Raw genomic sequence first — 20,764 nt, 5'->3', positions numbered from 1 at the left:
CCCACAGAACAACCTCGGGGACAATTGAACAGACAGAGTTTTGGGCAGAGCTCCCGGGGACCACGAAATTTAAAAAAAAAAAAAATTCATTTTTATTCCCTCAGGGAATAATTCCAGCACAGTTCTGCTTCCTTTGGGGTCACTTTGTGCTCCCTGCTCCAGCCTGGCTGGATCAGCATGGGAAATGTGGGATTTTTATAATTTAATTTGTGTTTCCAGCCAGGAATTTCCCTGAAAAATGGGAATTTCAGCATTCCCTGGCTCTGTCCCTGTGGGGATGCAGCTCCAGGCTGGCTCAGGGATGATTCCAGGGAGGATTTTTGGGATTTTTGTGCCTCCATCATTTTTATTCCCAGAGAGAATAATTTTCAGAAGACTTTTGGAGCAGTTCTGCTCCTTTTGGGGTCACTTTGTGCTCCCTGCTCCAGCCTGGCTGGATCAGCATGGGAAATGTGGGATTTTTATAATTTAATTTGTGTTTCCAGACAGGAATTTCGTGTTTCCAGCCAGGAATTTCCCTGAAAAATGGGAATTTCAGCATTCCCTGTGGGGATGCAGCTCCAGGCTGGCTCAGGGATGGTTCCAGGGGGGATTTTTGGGTTTTTGGGGAGCCCTGAGCCCCCTCCCCGGGGCTCCCTGCCCGGATTTTGTCACTGTCCCCTTGGTGCTGGTGCCTTCCTGGGTTTTCTCTCAGCTCTCACAGGGACCTCCCCACGTCCCCTCTGCACCTCTGAGCTCTGGTGAGTCCAATTTCCATCCACATTTGGGATTTTTTTTCGTCTTTACAGGGCACAGAAATAATAAATATTAATTCTGTTTGGGTTTTCAATCAACCTGCAGGCTCAGGTCTCTCCCATTTTTAGCATTTTTAGTGCAGCAATTGAAATTTTTGTGGGTTTTTTTTTCAGCTTCTGGCTCAATAAAAACCCGAATTTATCAAGTGAGCAGCCCAGGCTGGAGTTAAGGAATAAATTATCTGGCAAAAAGAATTATTGTGGGGTTTTGTTTTTTAAAAAAAATAAAGGGAGGGCAGTGAATGAAAGGAGATGTTTTGTAACCTCAGCAGAGAATTTCTGCTCCAGCCCCAAAGAATTTGGATTAATACTCATTATTCATTAATTGTAATCAGTAATTAATTCATTAATATTCATTGGCAAGGGGATTTTCTATTTTTTTTTTTCCTGGTTTTATTGTGAGATTCTTGGTCTTTCTCAGTTGATTCAATTTGAGCGACCCAACCATGGGGAGATTGTGACAGCAAGGCTTGAAAATCAGGAAAAAAATCAGAAAAAAAAAAAAAAAATCAGGAAAAAAATCGGGAAAAAATGAAAAAAAAAAATCAGGAAAAAAAAAATCAGGAAAAATCTCCACGTTTTTCCAAAGTTCAGAGACTCAACCACAGGTTTACAGGAAAAAAAAAAATGGAATTTATTTCATGAACTCCAAATCCAGTGGGAATTTTGATGTTTCGTGGATTTTTGTAAATGAAATAATGTCCAGAAACAGGAGATTGGGGAGCTTAAAATGAAAACACTCTTTTTTTTGTTTTCTTTTTTTTTTCCTCTTTTCTCACGTTCTTTTATCATTTTTTGGTCTCTCTTCTCATCTTTTTATCTTTTTTGTCTGTTTTCTCATGGTTTTGTGTTTTTCCTCGTGTTTTTCCTCTTTTTGCATGTTCTTTTCTCATGTTAATTTTTACCATTTTTTTGGTCTTTTTCCTCATGTTTTTTCCATTTTTTTTTGGTCTCTTTTACCATTTTTTGGTCTCTTTTCTCATGTTTTCACCATTTTTTTGGTCTCTTTTACCATTTTTTTACCTTTTTCCTCATGTTTTCACCATTTTTTTGGTCTCTTTTCTCATGTTTTTACCATTTTTTTGGTCTCTTTTACTTTTACCATTTTTTAATCTTTTTCCTCATGTTTTCATCGATTTTTTTTATCTCTTTTCTCATTTTTCTGTCTCTTTTCTCCCCTGTCTGGGCCACTCTGACTTGCTGAGACAAACAAGCCTGGGAGGAAACGTGAGCTGAGAGTTTCCTGTGGAAACCCCCCCAGCCTTTCTTGTTTTTGTGCTTTCAGTCCTGGGGACATCCTGGGTGACTTTAATTCCTTTAATTAATTCTTAAATTCCCCCCTGTCTGCACGGGGCTCTGTTTAGGTGCCATAATTTGATTTATTTTCCCAGATTTCCAACGGGACAAAAGCCATTTCGGGAGGAAGTTTTGGAGCAGATTTTCAGCATTCTAATGGGACAAATTTCCTCATTTCCAACGGGACAAATTTCCTGATTTCCAATGTGACAAAAGCCACCTCTGGAGGAGGTTTGGGAGAAGATTTTCAACATTTCAACGGGACAAATTTCCTGATTTCCAACGTGACAAAAGTCATTTCGGGAGGAGGTTTGGGAGCAGATTTGCAGGATTTCAATGGGACAAATTTCCCAATTTCCAACAGGACAAATTTCCTGATTTCCAACGGGACAAAAGCCTTCTCAGGAGCCGTTCTGGGAGCAGATTTGCAGCATTCCAACGGGACAGATTTCCTCATTTCCAATGTGACAAAAGCCATGGGAGGAAGTTTTGGAGCAGATTTCCTGATTTCCAACGGGACAAATTTCCTGATTTCCAACGGGACAAATTTCCTGATTTCCAACGGGACAAATTTCCTGATTTCCAACGTGACAAAAGCCATTTCGGGAGGAAGTTTTGGAGCAGATTTTCATCATTCCAACGGGACAAATTTCCTGATGTCCAACGTGACAAAAGCCATGTCGGGAGGAGTTTTTGGGGCAGATTCGCAGCGTGTCCCCCTCGCCGTGGCCGTGCTGGGGCTGGGGCTGGGGCTGGCTGGCAGCGCGCTCTGGCTCTGGCTGTGGCTGCGGCCCTGCAGGACGAGGCCTCTGTCCCCGATGTCCCCGGTGTCCTTTGTGTCCCCCGTGTCCCTCATGTCCTCGGTGTCCCCTGAGTCCCTCATGTCCTCGGTGTCCCCTGTATCCATGGTGTCCCCCGAGTCCCTCATGTCCTCGGTGTCCCCCGAGTCCCTCATGTCCCCGGTGTCCCCCACGTCCCCGGTGTCCCTCATGTCCCCGGTGTCCCCGGTGTGCCCCCTGTCCCCCTCACGGGTGCTGTTGCTGCAGTTGGCCCTGCTGGACGCGCTCCTGCTGGCCCCGCTGGCCCTGCACGCCCACTCCCGCCTGCTGGGCCCCACCTGGAGCTTTGGGGACACGGCGTGCAGGGTCACCGGGGCTCTTTTCTACCTGCACTGCTCGCTCAGCGTCACTTTCCTCGTCTGCCTGTGCCTGCAGGCGTGGCTGGCGCTGCTGCACCCGCTCGCCTCCCTGCGCCTCACGGCCGCCCGCTGCGGGCTGCTGGCCACGGCGCTGTGGCTGCTGGCCCTGGCTGTCACCGCGCCCCTCCTGCTGCACGGCGGGGAGCTCCGGAGCTGCCTCGGGAGCTTCCCCGGGAGTTTCTCCGGGAGTTTCCCCGGGAGCCGGGCTCAGCTGCTGGCCGCCGCTTTGGGGGTGTTCGTTCCGTTCGCGGCCGCCGCGCTGGCGCTGCCGCTGGCGGCCGGCAGCGTGTGGAGGAGCCGGCGCAGAGCGGGCCGCAGGAAGGCCCTGGGCACCATCGCCATGGCCATGGGCATCTGTGCCCTCTGCTTGCTGCCCCACCAGCTCACGCAGCTGCTGCAGCTCCTGCCGGCCACCCCTCAGCAGCCGCCGGTCCCCAAAATGCAGAGCGTGACCGAGGTGCTGGCGAGCTGCGGCTGCTGCCTGAAGCCCCTCCTGTACCATTTCCACTCCTCCAGCAGGGCCTGGCGCTGCCCCTGCAGGCTCAGGCTCAGGTCTAAGAGGGTGTTCACCATCTGTGACAGCAATTTTGGGGACCCTTCGTGGGGCTGGCAGAGCCTGGGAGGAAAATCCACGGGCATGGAATCAGCCGATCCACGCCAGGTACACGCAGAGCTGATATTTCCAATTATTCCCTGAAAAAGAAGCCTGGAAATCCCGTTTTTGTTCCATGTGGTGGCTTTTTAAAGCGGGTAAAGATTCTGATCAGAAAACTGGGACAGTCCTTGGGAGCCTCCAGAGCACTCCTGGGTTTGTGTCCAGGGATGTTTTGGGCTCAATCTGTTTCATTTTGGGGCTGGCAGAGCCTGGGGCTGTTTCCTGGGAAGCAGCACACCCCAGGAAAGGGGGATTTGAAGGAAATTCAGGGAATTTGTGGATCCAGGCAGCCCTGCTGGGCTTTTCCCTGTTTTCCTGCTCCCTCCCAGGCTGCTGCCCACATTCCACAACCAAATAGGGGCTTCTGAGCCTGCCTTGGCTTCCCGAGGAATATTCCAGGATTTCCAGGCTGTGGGTCCTGGCTGGACACTGATTAATGGAAGTTTAGAAAGGAGCAGATATTTGATAAATCCCAGGATTTATCAGTCTCTCCACAGGCTCAGCCCAGCTCTTTGCACTGGGTGGTCTTGCAATGTCCAAAGTTCGTTTTTCCACTCGGATTTTGGTGATGTAAACACAATTATCTGACCTTTCCTCACCCCTTTTCTTGGATTAACAGACCCCACGTGGCTTCTGAGAACTGAGTTTCCATCCCCTGTGAAACGTGAGACTCTGCAGAGGATTTTTTTTTTCATTTGTGGGCGATTTCTGAGGCACCAGAAAACCACAGGCCTGGCTTAAAACGTGCTTAGAACCGAGTTTACAGCAGAGGATGTGGGGGTTTTTGGTGTAACAGAGGCACAGGCTCCGTTCTGCTCCTTCAAACATCACCCCAAAACTTTGCCAAAGGCTGAGAGCAACAAAAATCAGGATCTGAAATTCCCCCTGTGCCCAGATGCTTGTCCTTGATTGGACATTTAATTAATTATTGTTAAAACCCCAGGTTCTGGCCTCTCCCTTCCTCTGTTTTGCTCTTAGCTCAGGGTAATTTTTAAATGCTGGTGAGAAAAATCAGCTCCAAACTTTTCCAAATTCTGGGGAATTTTGATGCCTGTGTTCCCTGGGAGGGTTTGGGGAAACTCGTGGAGCTGTGAGAGCCTTGGAGGCTCCTTGCAGCTGGCTCTGAGGGAAGGAAGGGGAATTAAATCAGTTTTACTGCTTGCTTGGTTTGTTTTTTTTTTTTTTTTTTACTTTCTGTAGCTCCTGTGATGCTTTTATACTTTGAATTTTAATTGTTGCAGGCAGCACTGAAGGGGGCTGGGGGTTGAGGGTGGGCAGCAAAGGGAGAGCCGAGGTTGGGATAAAATATCCCCCTGAATAATGATCAATAAATATTTAACATGATGCAGTTGGTCTCTGGAAGATGGTTTAACCTCCAGCAGGGCTGGGATAGTTGAGGTAAAGGTGAGGCTGAAGATGAGGCAGCTGCTCCGGGAGGAAGCAGAAGAGCTCGGAGTGATTTGGGTTCCTTGTGCACCTCAAACGGGACAGCACCTTCAGAGGACACCAAAAAACAGCCTGAGAGGGCACAAAAACACCCTGAGAGGGCACAAAAACACCCTGAGAGGGCACAAAAACACCCTGAGAGGACAGGAAACAGCTTCAGAGGGCACAAAAACACCCTGAGAGGACACAAAAACACCCTGAGAGGACAGGAAACAGCCTGAGAGGGCACAATAACACCCTGAGAGGACAGGAAACAGCCTGAGAGGGCACAAAAACACCCTGAGAGGGCACAAAAACAGCCTGAGAGGACAGGAAACAGCTTCAGAGGGCAGGAAAGAACACCCAGGTGAGAGGAAATGTGGGATTTGTGTTTCCAAACGAGCTGTGGATGTGCTGGGAGGTCAAAGCAGCTCTGAGAGATCAAAGAAACAATGGATGGATTCCATTGATTGATGAATGGATAAAAGATATTTGTCTTTACAAACAAAGTGCAGGTTTGCTGATCAATGAAATTGGATATTGAGAGATGGAAGAAGCAATGGGAAAAAACCATGAATTCTGTAAGAATTAAAAATTCAAAGGGAGGGTTGTGCATTAGAGGGGAATCTCAGGGATCAGGTCTGGGCAGTCTGTGCCTCTGCAGCCCCTCAGCAATGGGGAAAGAGAGAGGGAAATTGGGATAAAAGGGAGGGGAGTCCTCCAAAAATTGGAGAGACCCCAGGGAATGTCCCATGGCCTCTCCCTTTATTCCAATAAAGTTCCAGGACTCCTCTGTCTCCTTTTTGGACACAAACCTCTGCTGTTTGTGGGTTCATTTTTCCTGACAAAGTGAAAAATGAGTTCTGCCCGCTGTTAGCATTCTGTAAAACATCAATAACCGTACCATTGAATTGTAGCAATGCACTTGACATGAAAAAAAAATGAATAAAAATTGGTATCAACATTCATTTATGGGAGACACAGACTGTGAGAAGTCCCTCCCTGGAGCTGCCCTTGCCAGCCAAGGTTGGCAGAAGCTCTCCAGCAGGTTCACACCTTCTGTCAGTAACTTTGCCCAAATAAAACCAGCCCAGCTTGCCTGGCCCTCAGCCCAGGCCATTGCTGCCCTTCCTGCCCAGCACGTTTGGGGCTCATCGATCCCTCCTCCCATCCGGCCTCTCTGTTAACAGCCATCAGTTCCGGATATTCCGAATATTTGGTTTTCATTCAGAGAAGAATTAAAAAGAGTTTAACAGGAATTGTCTGTGGGACAAAAAAAAAAAAATTAAACTTCAGAAAAATCCCACACAGAAGCCAGAGAGCTTGATTGATCATTGATTGATCCTGATTGTGATTGATCAGTGATCGATTGATCCTGCCTGTGATTGATCAGTGATTGATTGATCCTGCCTGTGATTGATCAGTGATTGATCCTGATTGTGATTGATCAGTGCTTGATTGATCCTGATTGTGATTGATCAGTGATCGATTGATCCTGCCTGTGATTGATCAGTGATCGATTGATCCTGACTGTGATTGATCAGTGCTTGATTGATCCTGATTGTGATTGATCAGTGATCGATTGATCCTGATTGTGATTGATCAGTGCTCCATTGATCCTGTCTGTGATTGATCAGTGCTCCATTGATCCTGATTGTGATTGATCAGTGATCGATTGATCCTGATTGTGATTGATCAGTGCTCCATTGATCCTGATTGTGATTGATCAGTGCTCCATTGATCCTGCCTGTGATTGATCAGTGCTCCATTGATCCTGCCTGTGATTGATCAGTGCTCCATTGTTTCCTGCACACTCCTGGCACAGTCCATCACTCGGCTCTCAATTGCCAATGCCTGCTGATCATTGCTCAAAGTCAACCAGTGATGCCTGGTGATCGATTAGCTCATCGATAATCGATTGCTCATGCCTGCCCATCGATTAGCTCATCGATAATCGATTGCTCATGCCTGCCGATCGATTAGCTCGGCGATCGATTCTCATGCCTGCCCATCGATTAGATCGGCGATCGATTGCCAATGCCTGCTGATCGATTAGATCGGCGATCGATTGCTAATGCCTGCCGATCGATTACATCGGCGATCGATTGCTCATGCCTGCCGATCGATTAGATCGGCGATCGATTGCCAATGCCTGCCGATCGATTAGATCGGCGATCGATTGCTAATGCCTGCCGATCGATTAGATCGATGATCGATTGCTCATGCCTGCCGATCGATTAGATCGATGATCGATTGCTCATGCCTGCCGATCGATTAGATCGATGATCGATTGCTCATGCCTGCCGATCGATTAGATCGGTGATCGATTGCTCATGCCTGCCGATCGATTAGATCGGTGATCGATTGCTCATGCCTGCCCATCGATTAGATCGGTGATCGATTGTTCATGCCTGTCGATCGATTAGATCGATGATCGATTGCTCATGCCTGTCGATCGATTAGATCGGCGATCGATTGCCAATGCCTGCCGATCGATTAGATCGGCGATCGATTGCTAATGCCTGCCGATCGATTAGATCGATGATCGATTGCTCATGCCTGCCGATCGATTAGATCGGTGATCGATTGCTCATGCCTGCCGATCGATTAGATCGGCGATCGATTGCCAATGCCTGCCGATCGATTAGATCGGCGATCGATTGCTAATGCCTGCCGATCGATTAGATCGATGATCGATTGCTCATGCCTGCCAATCGATTAGATCGATGATCGATTGCTCATGCCTGCCGATCGATTAGATCGGTGATCGATTGCTCATGCCTGCCGATCGATTAGATCGGTGATCGATTGCTCATGCCTGCCAATCGATCAGATCGATGATCGATTGCTCATGCCTACCAATCGATTAGATCGGCGATCGATTGCTCATGCCTGCCGATCGATTAGCTCGGCGATCGATTGCCAATGCCTGCCGATCGATTAGATCGGCGATCGATTGCCAATGCTCATGGATCGGCAGGCATGAGCACTCGAGAGTCTAAAAAAAAAATTAAAAAATTTTAAAAAGTAAAGTTTTATTCAATGTTTAATTAATTTTTGTATTTTTAAAATTTTTTTACCCTTTTAAAAATTTTCCAATTGTTAGAATTTGTAAATAAAGTTATACTTTTCTATTTTTTCCTATTTTTCGTCTTTATTTCTTTTTAAATGTTTACATTTTTGCTCTTTGAAACGTTTGTTAATATTTTCAAAGTTTTTCATTTTTCGAATATTTTTCCTTTTTAATTCTTTTCATTCATTTAATTTTTTGAAATTTTTTTTTTTTTTTTAAGTTTTAATTTTTTTTTTTTTTTTACTGTTTCTTTTTTCCCGGAGCTGTGCCTGAGGCCGCTCCCACAGGAAAAGGATCCCGGGGCTGGATTGGGATAAAGGAGAGCCCAGGGGACATTCCCGGGGCTCCCCCATTGCTGCACAGCCTTTTAGCCCCATTTTAGCCCCATTTTTATCCACATTTTTTCTCCTTTATCCCTGTAATTTTTTCCCGGTTTTCCTCATTAGCCCTGATCTTTTTTTCCACGTTTTTCTCCTTCATCCCTTGCATTTTTTCCCGGTTTTCCTCATTATCCCCGATCTTTTTTCCCAGTTTTCCTCCTTTATCCCTGGCATTTTTTCCCGTTTTTCCTCATTATCCCTGATCTTTTTTCCCACGTTTTTCTCCTTCATCCCTGGCATTTTTTCCCCAGTTTTCCTCCTTTATCCCTGGCATTTTTCCCGGTTTTCCTCATTACCCCGGCATTTTTCCCCAGGTTTTCTTCATCATTCCCAGTTTTTCCTCTTCATCAGCTCAGCACGGACCTTCTAAATTCTCCTTTTATTCTAATTACTATTCTTCCATTCCAATTATTATTCTGTTTTAAACAATCCAGGACATTTTACCACCAAAAACCTCGCTGTGGAATCCCAACAGATTCCACGAAAAAATGATTTCCTGGGAAGACCCAGGCAGAGATTCCCGAGCTTTAAAAAAAGTTTGGGAATGAAGGAACCTCGGGCATTGGAAGGGGAAAATGCGGCGATGATAAATTAATGACGATTCACAATCCTGCAGGGTAATAAACTAATGATTTAATCGTTAATTACGGAATTGGGAATGGGGTTGGAAGAATCAAATCCCAGAGGTGGCTTTGCAGCTCCAGGTGCTGTCACCCACTGCAGGCTCCAATTATCCCTCGGATCGTTTATAATTTGAATTTCCCGTGTGATCCATTCCATCGGCCTCCAATAGGGGATGTTTGCAGCCTTCCCCTGCTCTTTATCCTGAAATTTGGAATTTCCTGGCGAGGTGAGTTCGCTCCTCACACAACGCCTCCCTCCCAACCCCACAACGTTTTTTGTGTTACGTCCCTTTATGTATTTTGTGCCTTCCCCCTCAGGATCTGTCACAACCAAAGCTCCGCGAGCGCTCGGACACCGCTCCCATGCCTGGACCGGCATTGTTGCCGTGTCCTGGTTCACCCTGCGCTCCTTTCCCGCTCGGGATGTGCCTCCATTCCCAAATTTTTAATCGTTTTATATCGCGACAAAACGAGCGCCCCCCTCCCCGCCCGCCTCGTCCCTCCCTCCCCTCAGCGTTCCCGCCACGCCGCCACCGGAAGCGGAAGTGGGACCCGCGCGAGCCCCGGAAGCGCCGCCGCTCCTTTCCGGAAGTGCCGCCCAGCGCCGCCATCTTGGCTGGAGCCGTGAGGGAGCCGCGGCCGCCGCTGCCCGCCCCGCCCGCTCCGCCGCCATCGCGGCCCGGCCGCCGCTCCCCGCCTGCCTCCTTCCCTCCCTCCCTCCCTCGGCCGCGGGCAGGAGGGGCCGCCCGGGGCTTGGCGGCCGCGGAGAGGTGAGCGAGGCCTGCGCCGGCAGCGAGCGGGGAGGGACGGGCGGGCTGCCTTGCTGTCTCCCCCCCTCTGTGCCCTTCTGCTCCCTCCTTTTCTCATTTCCCTCTGATTCTCCGTGTCCCTCCCTTTTCCACCTTTCCCCTCTCTGTTTCATTCCCTCCTTTCCTTGGGCTGCCTTCCTGTCTCCCCCCTCTCTGCCGTTCTCATTCTCCCTCCCTTGCTCTTTCTCCTTCCCTCCTTTTCCCATCTCCCTCTGTTTTTCCCTCTCCTTCCCTTCTTTTTCCCACTTCCCCTCCCTTTTCCACCTTTTCTTTCTCCCCTTCAGTCCTTCCCTTCCTCTTTTCCTTCTTCCCTCACTCTCTGGTTTCTCTTTCCCCTCTCTCCCTTTCATTTCCTCCCTTCCTTTTCCCTCTTTCGTCTTTTCCTTTCAGTCCCTCTCTCCTTACTTCTGTCCTTTCCCCCCCTTTTCCCCCTTTTTCTTCTTCCTCTTCCCTTTTTTTTCTCCTTGACTCCTTTCCCTTTCAGTCCCTCCCTTTCTGTTTCCCTTTTCCCCTCCCTCTGTCCAGTTCCTCTTTTATTCCTCTCCCTTTCAGTCTCTCTCCCCTTTTTCTCCCACCCCCTTTTCCCTCCCCATTTTCTCCTTATTTTTCCCTTTATTCTCCTTTTTAGTCCCGCTCTCTTTTTCTCTCATTGATTACTTTTTAAATAGTAATAATTAATGAATGGGTGGTGTTAATCAGATGAGCAGCAGCAGCAATAAGAGAGCCCCGACCACGGCGACGCAGAGGCTGAAGCAGGATTACCTGAGGATCAAAAAGGATCCAGTGCCTTACATCTGTGCTGAGCCCCTCCCCTCCAACATCCTGGAATGGTGGGAATGGGAATGGGGAATTGGGAATGGAGGGGGAGAGTTTGGGGAACGGGGGATGGAGAATTGGAGGTGGGAATTGGAATTGGGGATGGGGAGTTGGGGATGGGAGTGGAGAAATGGGAATGGGAATTGGAGGTGGGAGTGGAGAAATGGAGGTGGAAATGGGAGTGGAGAAATGGAGATGGGAATTGGAAGGATGGGAGTGGAGAAATGGGAAGGGGGAATTGGGGATGGGAATGGGGAATTGGAGATGGGAATGGGGAATTGGAGATGGGAGTGGAGAAATGGGAAGGGGGAATTGGAAATGGAGAATTGGGGATGGGAATTGGAGGTGGGAATGGGAAATGGGAGTGAGAAATGAGGATGGGGAATTGAGAATGGAGAATTGGAGGTGGGAATTGGGAATGGGAGTGGAGAAATGGGAAGGGGGAATTGGGAATGGAGAATTGGAGATGGGAAATGGGAATGAATGGAGAATTGGGAATGGAGAATTGGAGATGGGAAATGGGAATGAATGGAGAATTGGAGGTGGGATTTGGGGATGGGAGTGAAAACAGGAATGGGAATTGGGATGGGAATTGGAAGGGGGAGAGTTGGAAATGGGGAATTGGGGGTGGAGAATTAGGGATGGGGATGGAGAACTGGGGGTGGGAATTGGGAATGGAGAACTTGGGATTGGAGGTGGGAATTGGGAATAAGAATGGGGATGGAAAATGGAGAGGGAGAGTTGGGAATGGGAATTGGGATGGGAATCAGGGTTGGAATTGGGATGGGAGTTGGGGTTGGGAATTGGGATGGAAAACTGGGGGTGGGAATTAGGATGGGAATTGGGGGTTTGGGATGGGAATTGGGGCTGTTTTGGGGATGCTTTTGGGGATGTTTTTGAGGCTGTTTTGGGATGTTTTTAGGGCTGTTTTGGGGATTCTTTTGGGATGTTTTTGAGGCTGTTTTGGGATGTTTTTGGGGCTGTTTTGGGGATGTTTTTGGGATGTTTTTGAGGCTGTTTTGGGGATGTTTATGGGATGTTTTGAGGCTGTTTTGGGGATGTTTTTGGGATGTTTTTGGGATGTTTTTGAGGCTGTTTTGGGGATGTTTTGGGGATGTTTTTGGGGTGTTTTTGGTTTGGGTTCCCAGTGTTCCATCCCCCCTTTGCAGGCACTACGTGGTGCGAGGCCCAGAGCTGACCCCCTATGAAGGTAAATCCTGCCTGGGCTTTGCTTGGAAATTCAGGAATTCCCACTAAAACTGCTCCAAAAACTGGGAAAGAGAGGAAGAAATTGAGATGTTCCTGCCAATCATTCTTCACTTCTCAGGAGCTTTTAATGAAATAAAATTTAGGTTAAACTGAAAGCAAATATTCTTATTAATTTATTTAATATTTTACAGCAAATGTTCTTTAATTTGTGACAAAGATCACTTCAGAAATTCCCATTTTTGCAGCAGAAATGTTCTCAGTGAGCTGAGATTAAAATTTATTTAAGCCTTTTTTGAGTAGTTTTAGGAGAAAAAAAGCAGGGGAAGAGGGGATGGGAATTATTTAATAAATGTACTTTAATATATATAATTAAATATTATTTATTTAACCCATTTTTGAGTAGTTTGGGAAAAGGAATAAAGTTGATGAATTGGGGATGGGGATTGGATTGGGAATTATTTATTAAATGTAATTTAATATATGGATTTAATATCATTAATATGATTTATTTAACCTATTTTGGGGATAGTTTAGGAGAATTGGGGTGGGAATTATTTATTAAATGTAATTTATTTAACCCATTTTGGGGAATTGTAGGAGAAGGAATAAAGCAGATGAATTGAGGATGGGAATTGTTTTTAAATGTAATTTAATATATTAATTTAATATCATAAATGTCATTTATTTGATCCATTTTTTGAAATTTTAGGAGAAATAAAAAAATCAGATGAATTGAGGATGGGAATTATTTTTAAATGTAATTTAATATCATTAATGTCATTTATTTGATCCATTTTGGGGATAGTTTGGGAGAATTGGGGTGGGAATTATTTATTAAATGTAATTTAATATCATTAATATCATTTATTTGATCCATTTTTTGAAATTTTAGGAGAAATAAAAGATGAATTGAGGATGGGAATTATTTTTAAATGTAATTTAATATCATTAATGTCATTTATTTGATCCATTTTTTGAAATTTTAGGAGAAATAAAAAATCAGATGAATTGAGGATGGGAATTATTTTTAAATGTCATTTAATATCATTAATGTCATTTATTTGATCCATTTTTTGAAATTTTAGGAGAAATAAAAAATCAGATGAATTGAGGATGGGAATTATTTTTAAATGTCATTTAATATCATTAATGTCATTTATTTGATCCATTTTGGGGAATTTTAGGAGAAGGAAAAAATCAGATGAATTGAGGATGGGAACTAGAGTGAAAACTATTTATAAATAAATTTAATATATTGATTTAATATTATTAATTTAACCCCTTTGGGGCTGCTTTACAGGTGGATATTACCACGGAAAATTAATATTCCCTCGAGAATTCCCTTTCAAACCTCCCAGTATTTATATGATCACACCCAACGGAAGGTTCAAATGCAACACGAGGTAAAGATTCCCCAACACCCCATCCCTCCCCATGGCACCTCCCAAACCCTGGGGGATTTTTTTTTTTTCATTTTTTAAATTTTTTTTTTTATCCAGGCTGTGTCTATCCATCACGGATTTCCACCCAGACACGTGGAACCCGGCGTGGTCGGTGTCCACCATCCTGACGGGGCTGCTGAGCTTCATGGTGGAGAAAGGGCCCACCCTGGGCAGCATCGAGACCTCCGAGTTCACTGTGAGTGCCCAGGCCTGGGCACAGCTGGGAAATGGGGGCTTGGGGCCTGCAGGGCCTCTGGGGCCATGCCACAGCCACTTCTGCCACGGTTCTGGTCACATAGAATCATAAAAAATAGGAATTTTGGTGAATAACACTCACAAATTTAATGATTGAAACTTTGGGGATTCAGGGAAATCTGGGAGATCTCAGGGATGGAGCCTGGGTGGGATTTGGGGCCATTCCACAGCCACTTCTTCCTTGATTCTGATCCCACTGGATGATAAAACCAGGAATTTTGGTGAATAACGCTCACAAATTTGGTGTGTGAAGCTTTAGGAATTTGGGAGATCTCAGGGATGGGGCCTGGATGGGGTTTGGGGCCATTTCACAGCCACTTCTGCCACGGTTCTGGTCACATAGAATGATAAAAACCAGGAATTTTGGTGAATAACGCTCACAAATTTAGTGATTGAAACTTTGGGGGTTCAGGGAAATCTGGGAGATCTCAGGGATGGAGCCTGGATGGGGTTTGGGGCCATTTCCCAGCACTTTTTCCTTGGTCTTAATCACATAGAATGATAAAAGCAGGAATTTTGGTGATAACACTCACAGATTTGGTGTGTGAAGCTTTAGGAATTTGGGAGATCTCAGGGATGGGGCCTGGATGGGGTTTGGGGCCATTCCACAGCCACTTCTGCCACGGTTCTGGTCACATAGAATGATAAAAAATAGGAATTTTGGTGAATAACACTCACAAATTTAATGATTGAAACTTTGGGGGTTCAGGGAAATCTGGGAGATCTCAGGGATGGAGCCTGGATGGGGTTTGGGGCCATTCCACAGCCACTTCTGCCACGGTTCTGGTCACACTGGATGACAAAAAATAGGAATTTTGGTGAATAACGCTCACAAATTTAATGTTTGAAACTTTGGGAATTTGGGAGGTCCCAGGGATGGGGCCTGGATGGGGTTTGGGGCCATTTCCCAGCACTTTTTCCTTGGTCTTAATCACATAGAATGATAAAAGCAGGAATTTTGGTGATAACACTCACAGATTTGGTGTGTGAAGCTTTAGGAATTTGGGAGATCTCAGGGATGGGGCCTGGATGGGGTTTGGGGCCATTCCACAGCCACTTCTTCCATGATCCTGGTCACATAGAATGATAAAACCAGGAATTTTGGTGAATAATGCTCACAAATTTGGTGTTTGAAACTTTGGGAATCTGGGAGATCTCAGGGATGGAGCCTGGATGAGGTTTGGGGCCATTCCACAGCCACTTCTTCCTTGATTCTGATCCCACTGGATGACAAAAAATAGGAATTTTGGTGAATAACGCTTACAGATTTAATGTTTGAAACTTTGGGAATCTGGGAGATCCCAGGGATGGGGCCTGGATGAGGTTAGGGACCATTTTACAGCACTTTTTCCATGATTCTGGTCACACAAGATGATAAACCCAGGAATTTTGGTGAATAACGCTCACAAATTTAATGTTTGAAGCTTTAGGAATTTGGGACATTTCAGGGATGGAGCCTGGATGGGGTTTGGGGCCATTCCACAGCCACTTCTTCCTTGATTCTGATCCCACTGGATGACAAAAAACCAGGAATTTTGGTGACTAACGCTCACAAATTTAATGTTTGAAACTTTGGGAATCTGGGAGATCCCAGGGATGGAGCCTGGATGAGGTTTGGGGCCATTTCCCAGCACTTTTTCCTTGGCCTTGATCACATAGAATGATAAAAACCAGGAATTTTGGTGATAACACTCAGAGATTTGGTGTGTGAAGCTTTAGGAATTTGGGAGATCTCAGGGATGGGGCCTGGATGGGGTTTGGGGCCATTCCACAGCCACTTCTGCCACGGTTCTGGTCACATAGAATGATAAAAACCAGGAATTTTGGTGAATAATGCTCACAAATTTAATGATTGAAACTTTAGGGATTCAGGGAAATCTGGGAGATCTCAGGGATGGAGCCTGGGTGGGATTTGGGGCCATTCCACAGCCACTTCTTCCTTGATTCTGATCCCACTGGATGATAAAACCAGGAATTTTGGTGAATAACACTCACAAATTTGGTGTTTGAAACTTTGGGGATTTGGGAGATCCCAGGGACAGAGCCTGGATGGGGTTTGGGGCCATTTCACAGACACTTCTGCCACGGTTCTGATCCCACTGGATGACAAAAAATAGGAATTTTGGTGAATAACGCTCACAAATTTGGGGTTTGAAACTTTGGGAGATCTCAGGGATGGGGCCTGCAGGGCCTCTGGGGCCATTTCACAGCCACTTCTGCCACAGTTCTGGTCACATAGAAGGATAAAAAATAGGAATTTTGGTGAATTAACACTCACAAATTTGGTGTTTGAAACTTTGGGGATTTGGGAGATTCCAGGCATGGGGCCTGGCTGGGATTTGGGGCCATTTCACAGCCACTTCTTCCATGACCCTGATCCCACAGGATGATAAAAACCAGAAATTTTAGTGATAACACTCAGAGATTTGGTGTTTGAAACTTTGGGAATTTGGGAGATCTCAGGGATGGAGCCTGGCTGGGGTTTGGGGCCATTTCCCAGCCACTTCTTCCTTCACACTGATCCCACAGGATGATAAAAAATAGGAATTTTAGTGAATAATGCTCACAAATTTAATGTTTGAAGCTTTGGGAATTCAGGGAAATCTGGGAGATCTCAGGGATGGAGCCTGGCTGGGATTTGGTTCATTTTTCCAACCCTTTTTTCCTTGATCAAAACATTAATTTTAGTGATCAATGCTCACAAATTTGGTGTTTGAAATGTTCCAAACCTCTTGGGAAACTTTGGGAAGATTTGGGATAATTCAGGGATGAGGCCTGGCTGGGGTTTGGTTCCTTTTTCCAGCCCTTTCTTCCTTCACCTTGATCCCACAGGATCAAAAATTAAGATAATTTATTTCTATAAACATCAATTTTAATCAATAATCCTCACAAATTTCATGTTTGAAATGTTCAAAACCAATTGGTTGAGGTTTGCACCGTTCTTGTGGGAAATCAGGCTTGGAATTTCAATAAATTAATTGAATTTTCATGAAATTACTGAGAAATCTTATTGTTTTTTGGTTTTTTGTTTTTTTTTTCCTCCCCAGAAAAGGCAGCTGGCTGCACAGAGCTTAGCATTTAATTTAAAAGATAAAGTCTTCTGTGAACTCTTCCCTGAAGTGGTGGAGGTAAGAAAAAATTCATTTTTTTTTATTCATGATTCCTACAAAAATTCAGCTTCTCCTGGTCAGGATTTTTTCCCAGACTGGAGTTGATTTGTTCATTTTGTAAAACCTTTGAAAAGGTTTTAATTTTTTCACACAGACAATGAGGGGAAAAAGAGATTTTTTTTTTCCCAATTTTTTTCCTTTTCCATGAGCTGTTTGGGATTCCAGCTTGAATTTTTGTTCCTAAAGGAATTTTGGTTTAGGATCCATTTTCTCTTTTCACCTTGGAATTCTCTCTTTGAATTCTCCTCCTTTTTCCATGAAATCAAACAAAATCAAACCAACAAACAAACAAAACACAAATCACCACAAATTCCATGGAATTTTCTGTTTTCCCATGCAGGAAATCAATGAAAATCACCCAAATCACCCCAATTTCAGTTTCCCATGTAGGAAATCAATCAAAACCACCCAAATTACCCCAATTTCAGTTTCCCATTGAACTCTTCTTTCTTTCCCTCAGGAAATCAAACCAAAACCTCCCAAATCACCCCAATTTCAGTTTCCCATGTAGGAACTCAATCAAAACCACCCAAATCACCCCAAAATCCACTTTCCCAATAAATTCTCCCCTCTTTTCCCAGGAAATCAATCAAAACCACCCCAAATTCCACTTCCCCACTGAACTCTTTTCTCTCTCCCCCAGGAAATCAAACCAAACCTCCCAAATCACCACAAATTCCAGTTTCCCATGTAGGAACTCGATAAAAAACATCCAATTCATCCCAATTCCAGTTTCTCATGTAGGAAATTGAACCAAAACCACCCAAACCACCCCAATTCCAGTTTCCCTTGTAGGAAATCAATCAAAACCACCCAAATTCCCCTTCCTCACTGAACTCTTCTCTTTCCCCCAGGAAATCAAACCAAAACCACCCAAATCACCCCAAATTCCAGTCTCTCATGTAGGAACTCAAACCAAACCTCCCAAACCACCCCAATTCCAGTTTCCCATGTAGGAACTCAATCAAAACCACCCAAACCACCCCAATTCCAGTTTCCCACGTAGGAACTCAATCCAAATCACCCCAGTTTCAGTTTCCCTTGTAGGAAATCAATCAAAACCTCCGAGACCACCCCAATTCCAGTTTCTCATGTAGGAACTCAATCCAAACCACCCAAATCACCCCAATTCCAGTTTCCCTTGTAGGAAATCAATCCAAAACCTCCCAAACCACCCTAATTCCAGTTTCCCATGCAGAAAATCGAACCAAAACCACCCAAATGACCCCAATTTTCTCTGTCCTCTCTCTCTCCCCCAGGAGATGAAGCAGAAGCAGAAAGCCCAGGACGAGCTGAGCTCCAGGCCCCCCTCCCTGCCCCTGCCCAGCTCCCACTGTCCCATTGCATTTTCTCTGTGCAGAAAATGAAACCAAAACCACCCAAATCTCCCCAAATTCCAGTTTCTCATGTAGGAAATCGAACCAAACCTCCGAGACCTCCCCAATTCCAGTTTCCCATGTAGGAACTCAAACCAAACCTCCCAAATCACCCCAAATTCGGTTTCCCATGTAGGAACTCAATCAAAACCACCCAAATCACCCCAATTCCAGTTTCCCATGTAGGAAATCAATCAAAACCACCCATATTCCCCTTCCTCACTGAACTCTTCTCTTTCCCCCAGGAAATCAAACCAAAACCACCCAAATCTCCCCCAATTCCAGTTTCCCATGTAGGAACTCAAACCAAACCTCCCAAATCACCCCAAATTCGGTTTCCCATGTAGGAACTCAATCAAAACCACCCAAATCACCCCAATTCCAGTTTCCCTTGTAGGTAATCAATCAAAACCACCCAAATCACCCCAATTCCAGTTTCCCTTGTAGGAAATCAATCAAAACCACCCATATTCCCCTTCCTCACTGAACTCTTCTCTTTCCCCCAGGACATCAAACCAAAACCTCCCAAATCTCCCCCAATTCCAGTTTCCCATGTAGGAACTCAAACCAAACCTCCCAAATCACCCCAAATTCGGTTTCCCATGTAGGAACTCAATCAAACCTCCCAAATCACCCCAATTCCAGTTTCCCACATAGGAACTCAATCCAAACCTCTCAAATGACCCCAATTCCAGTTTCCCTTGTAGGAAACCAATCCAAAACCACCCAAACCACCCCAATTCCAGTTTCCCACGTAGGAACTCAATCCAAACCACCCAAATGACCCCAATTTTCTCTGTCCTCTCTCTCTCCCCCAGGAGATGAAGCAGAAGCAGAAAGCCCAGGACGAGCTGAGCTCCAGGCCCCCCTCCCTTCCCCTGCCCAGCTCCCACTGTCCCATTGCATTTTCTCTGTGCAGAAAATGAAACCAAAACCACCCAAATCTCCCCAAATTCCAGTTTCTCATGTAGGAACTCAATCAAAACCACCCAAATCACCCCAAATTCCAGTTTCTCATGTAGGAACTCAATCAAAACCACCCAAATCACCCCAATTCCAGTTTCCCATGTAGGAACTCAATCAAAACCACCCAAATCACCCCAAATTCCAGTTTCTCATGTAGGAACTCAAACCAAACCTCCCAAACCACCCCAATTCCAGTTTCCCATGCAGAAAATGAAACAAAAACCACCCAAATGACCCCAATTTTCTCTGTCCTCTCTCTCTCCCCCAGGAGATGAAGCAGAAGCAGAAAGCCCAGGACGAGCTGAGCTCCAGGCCCCCCTCCCTTCCCCTGCCCGACGTGGTTCCGGACGGGGACGCTCACTTTGGGCACAACGGGCACGCGCTGCTGAACGGGCACCCCGGGGGGCTGGCAGCAGGGGGGCACCCCGGGGGGCTGCAGCAGCCCCACAGGAACCACGGACTCTTGGGGGGAGCCCTGGCCAACTTGTTTGTCATCGTGGGCTTCGCCGCCTTCGCCTACACAGTGAAATACGTGCTGAGGAGCATAGCCCAGGAGTAGGCCCCATCCTGGGGGGGGTTTTTGGGGGGTTTCCCAAAAGCTTCTGGATGGGGGGGGGGGGTTTGGGGGAAGGGGTTTGGAGGTTGGAATGGTGTGTGGGTGATGGGTTGGGTGTGGAGAGTTGGGCAACATCTGGTTTGGAAATGGCAAACGTCGAGTAAATTTTTATTGCGTTGAGTTTTCGGTTCTGGATCAGTGGGGAATTCCAGTTGGGAGTTTTGGGGTTTTGGTTGTTCCTGGGTCATGGTGGTGTTTGGGGTTGAGAAGCCAAAGCATTTTAGGGACCCACTTGAATTTGTTTGAGTTCTGCTCCACCTCTGGTTGGAAATTTGGAAAATCCTGGATTTTTTACACCATTGAGTTTTCAGTTCTGGATCAGTGGGGAATTTTGGGGTTTTGGTTCTTCTTGGGTCTTGTTGGGGTTTAGGGTTGAGAAGTTGAGGCATCACTGGGGACCCACTCGAATTTATGGAATTCTGCTCCACGTCTGGTTTGAAATTTTGGAAAATCCTCTATTTTTTACACCATTGAGTTTTCACTTCAGGATCAGTGGGAAATTTCACCTTTTTGCCTTTCCTGGGTCTTGTTGGGATTTTGGGATTGGAGGTTGGAATGGTGTGTGGGTGATGGGTTGGGTGTGCAGAGTTGGGCAACATCTGGTTTGGAAATGGCAAACGTTGAGTAAATTTTTATTGCGTTGAGTTTTCGGTTCTGGATC

General features: G+C 45.9%; 2 protein-coding genes across 2 annotated transcripts; both read left to right on the top strand.

The window, feature by feature from the left end:
• Positions 1 to 7: 7 nt before the first annotated feature.
• Positions 8 to 5,572, top strand: LOC148221234 (cysteinyl leukotriene receptor 2-like). Its single transcript, XM_088178954.1, has 3 exons — positions 8 to 289; positions 565 to 740; positions 2,186 to 5,572. The coding sequence occupies exon 3, from the start codon at positions 2,567 to 2,569 to the stop codon at positions 3,983 to 3,985; it is 1,419 nt and encodes a 472-aa protein (XP_088035080.1). The 5' UTR covers positions 8 to 289; positions 565 to 740; positions 2,186 to 2,566; the 3' UTR covers positions 3,986 to 5,572.
• Positions 5,573 to 10,028: 4,456 nt separating this feature from the next.
• On the top strand, positions 10,029 to 20,747 carry UBE2J2 (ubiquitin conjugating enzyme E2 J2). Its single transcript, XM_088178638.1, has 7 exons — positions 10,029 to 10,214; positions 10,953 to 11,083; positions 12,239 to 12,279; positions 13,579 to 13,681; positions 13,778 to 13,916; positions 17,023 to 17,103; positions 19,756 to 20,747. The coding sequence occupies exons 2-7, from the start codon at positions 10,953 to 10,955 to the stop codon at positions 20,044 to 20,046; spliced, it is 786 nt and encodes a 261-aa protein (XP_088034764.1). The 5' UTR covers positions 10,029 to 10,214; the 3' UTR covers positions 20,047 to 20,747.
• The last annotated feature ends 17 nt before the right edge of the window (positions 20,748 to 20,764 follow it).

The sequence above is a fragment of the Sturnus vulgaris genome, chromosome 25 (genome assembly GCF_052056855.1).
Source record: "Sturnus vulgaris isolate bStuVul1 chromosome 25, bStuVul1.hap1, whole genome shotgun sequence".
Taxonomy (NCBI): domain Eukaryota; kingdom Metazoa; phylum Chordata; class Aves; order Passeriformes; family Sturnidae; genus Sturnus; species Sturnus vulgaris.
The sequence above is the reverse complement of the archived record's forward strand: the minus strand, read 5'-3'. Positions and strand labels throughout refer to the sequence as shown.